The sequence below is a fragment of the Oncorhynchus clarkii genome, chromosome 6 (genome assembly GCF_045791955.1).
Source record: "Oncorhynchus clarkii lewisi isolate Uvic-CL-2024 chromosome 6, UVic_Ocla_1.0, whole genome shotgun sequence".
Taxonomy (NCBI): domain Eukaryota; kingdom Metazoa; phylum Chordata; class Actinopteri; order Salmoniformes; family Salmonidae; genus Oncorhynchus; species Oncorhynchus clarkii.
In genome coordinates, this window is record NC_092152.1 from 42,739,065 (window position 1) to 42,748,354 (window position 9,290).

The 9,290-nt window shown below is 40.7% G+C and overlaps 1 protein-coding gene across 1 annotated transcript in view; it reads right to left on the reverse strand.

Moving 5' to 3' along the window:
* Window positions 1-7,835, reverse strand: part of LOC139412093 (potassium sodium-activated channel subfamily T member 1b) — a 75,840-nt gene extending 68,005 nt beyond the window's left edge. Inside the window, 1 exon segment of the mRNA XM_071158887.1 lies at window positions 7,548-7,835. Within this exon segment, the coding sequence (XP_071014988.1) occupies window positions 7,548-7,696 (149 nt within the window). The 5' untranslated portion in view covers window positions 7,697-7,835.
* Between the last annotated feature and the right edge of the window lie 1,455 nt (window positions 7,836-9,290).

Genomic DNA, 9,290 nt, shown 5'->3' on the forward strand with positions numbered 1-9,290 from the left:
AGCTTTAATTTGAGGGTATTTTCATCCATATCGAGTTAACCGTTTGGAACAAATTCATTTATATGTATATTAAAGTAGTAAAAAGTGAAGTATTTGGGCCATATGCATAGGATGCAATGGCTACATCAAGCTTGTGACTCTACAAATGTGTTTGATGCATTTGCTGTTTGTTTTGGTTGTGTTCCAGATTATTTTGTGCCCGATAGAAATTAATGGTAAATAATGTATTGTGTCATTTTGGAGTAACTTTTATTGTAAATAAGAATATAATATGTTTCTAAACACTTCTATATTAAATATTGATGCTACCATGATTACGGATACTCCTGAATTAATCGTGAACAATGATGAGTGAGAAAGTTACAGATGCACAAATATCATATCCCCATGATATGCTAACCTCTCACAATTACAATAACAGGGGAGGTTAGCATTTTAGGGGATTGCTATTTGTGCATCTATAACTTTGTATATGTGAATTTGTCCCACTACTTTTGTTCACCTAATATGGGGGGACTATGTTCCAAAACTGCTGTACTTTCTAAACGATTAATCCGATATGGATTAAAATACCCTCAAATTAAAGCTGATAGTCTAGTCTGCACTTTAACCTCATAGTCACTATAATTTCAAGTTTTGAAGTACAGAGCCAAAACATCAACAAATGTGTCACTGTCCCAATACCTTTGCACCGTAGCTAGCTTCAGTAACACCTGCAATGAGTATACTGAAGCTAATGGAGTGTGTGTTAACTTCTAAGATCTTGATGATTAAGTAGTACGCTAATTAGGCCACAGTTAACGGTGCAACCAAAATTTCTATTAAATTGAGTAAATAGCCAATTTAAGCACAGATATAGAGTAATGGATTAGAGATGGATTGCTAAGAAGACATCCCAGAAGGGATCCTGGATAATAACTTGGTTCATGCTCTCCCTCCCACTAAAGGAATAAAAAATACAGCATTGAGTCCAATCAACTAACAAGCTCCTGTATTTTAACTAGGTAACCCCTTGGAAAGGTGCTCTTGGATTTATTAAAAAGGTGCGCTTGAGGCCTCCCGGGTGGTGCAGTGGTTAAGGGCGCTGTACTGCAGCGCCAGCTGTGCCACCAGAGACTCTGGGTTTGCGCCCAGGTCGTAACCGGCCGCAACCGGGAGGTCCGTGTGGCGTTGTCCGGGTTAGGGAGGGGTTGGCCGGTAGGGATATCCTTGTCTCATCGCGCACCAGCGACTCCTGTGGTGGGCCGGGCGCAGTGCGCGCTAACCAAGGTTGCCAGGTGCAGGTGCCAGTTGCCAGTGTTTCCTTGGTGCGGCTGGCTTCCGGGTTGGATGTGCGCTGTGTTAAGAAGCAGTGTGGCTTGGTTGGGTTGTGTATCGGAGGACGCATGATTTTCAACCTTCGTCTCTGCCGAGCCCGTACGGGAGTTGTAGCGATGAGACAAGATAGTAGCTACTAAACAATTGGATACCACAAAATTGGGGAGAAAACAGGGTAAAAAAATAAATAATCATAAAATGTAAAAAAGTGCGCTTGAGTTATGAGTTTGCATTTACCAAAAAGAAAAATAATCTGCCAACTGTATGTCCAATTTGTACTAATAGATAACTGGCACAACATACAGTGTGTGAATGATGATAGTAGTGGCCCTACATTGAACAAGAGCTGAATAGGAGAAGCCTATACATAATCAATTATTGTGGTACAGGGGACTTAAGAGAGGATTGGTGAGGTTGTAAGAGATTAAACTAAGGCAGAGAACTAAACAAAGAGAAAGAACATTGCGTTGTCTTTTCAAGCACAGCACTCTCCTCATTTCAATTAGAAAAACAGCAGCCTCGGCCTGCAGAGCAACAAATCCCCCTGCAATCCGTCATCAGCATCCTCCAGCCATTCCCTAGACAAAAGTTGTTATTACTATTGAGGCCAGAGCATTGTGGTCAAGCCATTCCTTTTTGTCATTTATCAGACCCGTAGCAATTAAGGTTAAGTGCCTTACTCAAGGGCACATTTACACATTTTTCACCTAGTCAGCTCGGAGATTCGAACCAGGGACCTACTATAGTATTTATACCATAGTATAGTATTTAGTATAGTATTTTTTTGTGTGGGAATGAGTGAGTTGGTGTGAAGATAAAGACCTAATGATGAGGATCGCGGAGGATTCTGGAGAGGGAATTCAGCTAAAGTATTACGTTTTTCTATACCTATAGCTTAGTATAATCAATCTGAGTTACATCTCAATAGAGTTTGTAAGAGTGCACACAATTGATCTTTTCATGATCTGTATCAAACCTGAGTAACATCTATAGCAGCGTTTCCCAAACTCGATCCTGGGAACCCCAAGGGATGCACATTTTGTTTTTTGCCCATCATCAAGCTTGAATTATTTGTGTAGTGCTAGGGCAAAAAACCTAATCATGCACCCTTTGCGGTCTATATGGATACATGGATACAGTTGCAAAAAAATTATTTGGTTTCCCAACATTAAGGGACAGACTTTGGAAGCATAGAACATAACATATTCCCATAACCATTATATAAATGATGATTTATCCCTAATGTATCAAACCTGAGTAACATCTCAATGGATTCTATAGGGATGGAGATGCACACAATGAATCTATCTTTTTAATTTCATGATATAAGGCACATGCTTTGGAAGCGAGTACTATTAATCCTATAATCCCATAATCATAATAGTCCCATAATCAGAATATCGTACACATATTTTACAGTATAAAAGAACAAGATCTTACAGTATCAACTTCCTGTATCCTTGGAAAGAAAACTACTATATTAGTTTACTGTAAGTCTTGGTTACACTGTTTGTTTACATCCTACATCCTTCCGACCAGCTGTTGGTATGAATGTACAGTGAAGCATCCTAGCACGGCACTGAGGGGGTTCCTAGGCATTTAAATAATGCCGTAATGAATAACTAAACAGTGAGGAGTGTGGAGGAATGGAGCGGTGGGTCAATGGAGATGGGTCATATTATGGATTCTCACTCCTTCCTTCCATCTCTTCTTACTTCCATCCTCTCTGGAGCTGAACACAGCACGTAGAGGACAGGTCTCACGGTGATCATGTTTCATTGCCTTCCCATGGAGAACTCTGACTGACTGACTGACAGCATCCTTTCTGTCCGAAAGTGAATTAAAAGTGATGGGAAGTGGGATTTTTTTTGCAGTCACAGATATAGTAATTTAACGTTTTTATACTGTAAAATGTATTTCACACAATACAGGGACATGTCAAATATAAGTGTCAAATTGATTTATATGGACACTATTATGCAAATGAGAGCCTCGACATGGATGTTGATTAAAGGCAGCCCCCCGCACCTCTCTGATTCAGAGGGGTTGGGTTAAATGCGGAAGACACATTTCAGTTGAATGCATTCAGTTGTACAACTGACTAGGTATCCATCCCCCACCCTTTCGATTTCTGCAAGATCAATGCATGAAAGATCAGCACACCAGACTATCTAATGTGAGGTGCTGTTTGACTATCTAATATGATAACGGATATTACTAATGACTCAGACTATCTCTGCTATATTCTACTGAGTTTATCATTCCATGCCGCAGCAGTAAATCAACACTGTAGGCTATTCAGTGAAAACTGTGCTGTTTACTCTCATTCCCACTCCAGTGTATTTAGATCAGTGCACGATGACTCTGAGGCTTTTGTGAGTATATTAAGCTGCATGGGCTTAGAGTCATAACCACCATTATCATAATCATCTGAGGAACACTATCTTGTCCCTGCACGCAAGCACATACACATGAATGCGCATACACATGCACAAGCACTAGTGATGCAAGGGTTGACTCATAACCCGCAGTCCCAGCGGTTATATCCGCGTGGATGAAGGGTGGGCGCGTGGCGGGCAGACTGGTTGAATATAGAGAAAACAATCCATTCAAAATCCATAAATGTATCATTCTTGCGCAATTCATATCGATAGGCTATATTGAGGGTTTTCATTAGGCCTTAAATGTATTTGCTGCACGAGAGAAACGGAGATGAAAGAGGAAAGAGAAAACAAAACTTTACCACTGTCAACTAGATTTAAGAATTCATTCTATCAATGTTTTATGACTTTTATTATTGTGAGCAAGGGTTTATGTCGTATTCTAGGGCAACAGGTAATGACAGAAGAGAAGCTGCATCTATCTAATTATAGACAAGTTGACTAACAAATAGCCTACCAAAATGTCGGAAATGATAAGCAGAAACATAGGCCTATATAAAAATGCCTGTCAAAAAATTGTTCCGCCATCTCTGACTGTACAGCGCATTATCTATATTTGCGGGTTAGGGTCGGGTGCGGGCCTCAGATTTCACATATTGTCCGGCAGTTGTGTTATTAGCAATTGCCGGCGGGCGTGGGGGAAACAGCTGACCCGCGCATCACTAGCACGTGGACACACACACACACACACACACACAGGGCTCTTTAAACTTCCCAATCATCTCTGTCTCTGAGCCTAAGGCTGACAGCATGGGGAAACAACAACAGGGGATAAAAAGTAGGCAGGGCAGACGGGAGAGGAAGATCTGCAGAGGCCCGGTAGCTTCTACTGTTGAAAATAAATAGAAGAAAGGACCAGAACAGTAGTCTAATGTTTGGAAAAGATTTGGTGAAGTGGTGAAAGAGGATGATATGTATGTTATGTATGATGATTGTGAGGTGCTGTACAAATTCGACAGTCACAAGAGGGGGAATTCAAATTGAATCAGCTGTGTTTTGTTAGGGCAAAAAAACTAAATGTAAACCCCTTGGGGTCCCGAGGACCGAGTTTGGGAAACTCTGACCTAATATGATATTAACTCCTGCAGAATTAAGCATTAAGCATCTTGCAGTACAATTATACACCAAATTTACATTTTTAATCAGGAACAGGAGTGGAGAAATATTATTTTATTATAGGATGTTGAGAGAATGCGCGGTTAGGGACCGCTTGTAAAGGGTGCCAGCTTTAACAGCATTATAAACGCTGATAGTATTTCAACCACATAAAATATGCATCCAAGCTGAACTGAAAACTTATAAACAAGCATGTTGAGTCATTTTAACAGCTTTTAATTTCCGTCAAACGGATGAAGTTTTGCATGGAAAGGCTTTCTCGTTGTTTTAGAGTTAGGCCTATTGCATTTTCTCTAAACGTCTTTGCTGCGCGAGAGAAGCAGAGATGAAATAGAAAGAGAAAACAAACTTTCCGATGTCAACTGGATTGAAGCATATCTATTTATGACATTATTCTGGTGAGCAAGAATATATTTAGCGTTCTAGTAATAACAGAAGGAAAGCTGCATGTATCTAATTATAGTGAGGGTGCAAAGCACCCCACACCATATTTTTATTTAACCAGGCAAGTCAGTTAATTAAGAACACATTCTTATTTACAATGACGGCCTACCGGGGAACAGTGGGTTAACTGCCTTGTTCAGGGGCAGAATGACAAATGTTTACCTTGTTAGCTCCGGGATTCCATGGAGCAACATTTCGGTTACTGGCCCAACACTCTAACCACTACGCTCCTGCAACCCCTAACAAAAAGCCTGACTAACAAATAGTCTACATAAATGTTGGAAATTATAAGCAGAAACATAGATATATCTGAAAAGGCCTGTCAAAAAAGAGTTCCACCATCTCTGACCGTACAGCGCATTTCCTATATTTACGGGTTAGGATTGAGTGCGGGCCTCAGATTTTCACGTTAAATCAACAACATGAAGTGCCTGTGGCCCCACATGACCAGGGTTGCCTACCCCTGCTCTATGGTATACCAGCTACAGTACTTTACTTTAGACTCCAAAAAAAGGGGTAGGCAACCCTGATGCATTTTTGCTGTTGGTGCAGCAGTGGGCCTCTTGAGTTCTGCCTCAGTCTGTATTATTGATGAGAGCTAGTGCCTTTGAAAGAGAAACATATACTGCCTACAGACTATACTGTCTTATTTTCACAGGCAGTAAGGCAGTATACTATGGCCTCAGCAATATTGCATTCGCTTTGACATAATTATTGTTGTAATGGTATACAGAAAACGGTTAATATACGTGTGTCGATGTTTCTGAATAGTTAATGAAGTCAGTGACATTGGAAAAGCACAGGTAAGTGGATTCCAATGTGCATAAATGTGAGAACTAAACATTACAGGGATATGCAACTGTTAATGATGATAAAACTGCTGTAATTAACTGTATTGACTTGGCAGAACTCTCTGCAACTATTGAAAGATTTAACACCCCGCATCAAGCTCAACCTTACCTTTCCCCTCCCGATTTTGCTACACAGCAAAAATACTGTAGCAGACTCAAAACGTTTCAAGTTTCTGCTCAACCAACATCCTTAATTGAATTATGCAGTAAATTGCTAAGAGAAACGGCGAGAAGTGATGAGAATGTCAAAGAGAGCATTTTAACACCCATACTGATTTTTTTTCAGGCAGGCCAATGTAGGCTGCCTGCATATACTCCCCCTTTTAATTAAACCGTGCAGTCCCATTCAGAGAGAAGCATCTCATGTGACTTGGCTGGGGAGTGAAGGTAAGGCTACTCCACTGTAGTTGCTGATGTGCTCCGGCACACATGTAGCCTAGGCTACACACACACACACACACACACACACACACACACACACACACACACACACACACACACACACACACACACACACACACACACACACACACACACACACACACACACATAATCCCCTGTGGTTTGCATTGGAAAGCAGACAGTAACGGAAAGGTTTCTGGTTAGAATTCTCGAATACCCGAGCCGAGCCGACAGGGCTCTGTCGATGTGCCCTTGAGCAAGGCACTTAACGCTTATTGCTCCTGTAAGTCGCTCTGGTTAAGAGCGCCTGCTAATTTACTCAAAAGTAAATGTCTATCGTGGAAATTGAAATCGATTAAATCACTTGAATGAGTAAAATATCAATACAAATGTGTTAATATCCTCCATGCAACCGATAAACCATTTGTACGCTCTATAAAGAGCCGCAGCATCCTCGGAGTTATGTAAGCGATGCACAGGAATCAAACTGCAGACATAAAGAAAAACCCAGAAAAACCTAAACAGGAGGCTGAGAAAAAAATATTATTCACAAGTGGGTGGCACATACAGTGCCAATTTCCGCAAATGTAACAAACAGTGCCATTGCGTGCAGTCAGCTTTGACAATCCGTCATAAATCAGTTTCATAAATCGCGCATAACATGTGTCAATATAGCCTTAACCTATCAACAGACTGGAAAACAGAGATCGCGATTTGTTATTTTCATTTTTGCAAAGGATATAATCGACTAAGGAATGTAGGCTATATATTCGATACGAATGTATCATTACATAGGTCAATTCATACCCTTTGCCTAAATATAATAATAAATAGCTTATATTGGATACAATTTGACTGCGCTTTGCGCTGCGCGCTTGAAGCACCACACGGGTTTGAGGATGCTGCGGGTTTGATATCGAACTGGTGCTCTTAGTCTGAGACATGCAGCAGCTTCATGCGGGTCAATGTGCGGTACCTTTGCCCAGCATCACTCCCAAAAGAGCCCATCGTTCGTATCGGCTTCGACGGGTTGACCCAAGTCGGTTCCTCCGGTGTTTTCGTCGCCTCGGTCTTGACGTCTGGGTCTATCTCCGAAGGAGATGGCGTGAGTTTAGCGCCTGCCATCGTTCACCCTCTCCCAAGTTACCCCCAGCCGAGAATGACCAATATGTTACCCCTCTGCTGTCAATACCAGCCTATGGAGCGACTGAAATTCAAAACTGCATCCTGAACGCACTTCTGCGGCAATATAGACCGAGGTAGACTTGCTTTCCATTCCTTTCTGCATCACGCAATCATGTGAGAAAGTGCTGGGAGCTTATTGTTATTGAACAGCACTCCATCCTTTGCAGATGTGAGGTCCATTGCATCCCAGCCTCCAGACGTCATCAAACCATTCTACCCAGTAGACGCGTGCCCCTGTTGCTAGTGTAGCTGTACTAATTGTTACATAACTTGCAAGATGTTCAAAGGGGGGTGTAAATCAAAGATTTATTTTGATCACTGCACATTGCCACAGCTGTCATTCTGTGCACCAAAATATAATGTGTATTAACAGTTTTGTAGTTTAAAGTGTCTTTACCCCATTATGAATTAATAACCTCTATAAGTAACACAAACATTTCCCAGGGCATAGACATATCTGATATTAGCAGAAAGATTACATTCTTGTTAATCTAATTCTTGTTAGTCCAATTTATAGTAGCTATTACAGTGAAATAATACCATGCTATTGTTTGAGGAGAGTGCACAGTTATGAACTTGAAAAGTTATTAATAAACCAATTAGGCACTTTGGACAGTCTTGATACAACATTTTTAACAGAAATGCAGTGGTCATTGGATCAGTTTAAAACTTTGCACTTACACTGCTGCCATCTAGTGGACAACATCTAAATTGCGCTTGGGCTGAATTAATACATGATGGCCGTTCTCTTGCATTTCAAAGATGATTGTACAAAAAAATAAAAATGTTTTTTTACTTTGTATTATCTTTTACCAACTCTAATCTGTTATATTCTCCTACATTCATTTCACATTTCCACAAACTTCAAAGTGTGTCCTTTCAAATGGTATCAAGAATATACATATCCATGTTCAGGTCCTGAGCTACAGGCAGTTAGATTTGGGTATGTCATTTTAGGTGAAAATTGGAAATAAATGGGTGGATCCTTAGGAGGATAGGATCACTGAGGTGAGGTTTATTCATTTACAAAACAAGAGTGATGGATGACTTATTCATACTGTGAAATCTCAGTAAAACTTGAAGCTCGCAGTTGCCACCAGATCTGACACTCCTATAATCAGTAATCACTCCCATGTCTCATCTAAAGTGAGTAGTCTTTTACAGTGTAGACACAACACCTGATGTGGCACCACCAGACCAACAGCCACAGGCACATGAACAGGTGCACTGCAATTAACATAACACTAGGATGCTTGTATGCACTTAATATAGGAGCTCATTTATAACACCAAAACAAAAATGGAACCTCCACTCCTCACCATGGCCTACAGTATATTATCCAACATTACTGAACCCTCAAAACCTTTTATGTTGTCCTACAGTGAAGAGGATAATACAAGGAAAGACAAAAAGACAGCCTGTCACAAACACTTTAGAATGATCAATGGATAGCAACTCCAGGAAAAGCAATTGCAAGAAGAAAAGTGAAGGAGGACTGAGTCCAGTAAAAGGGAAGAAAATGATATAGGTAATG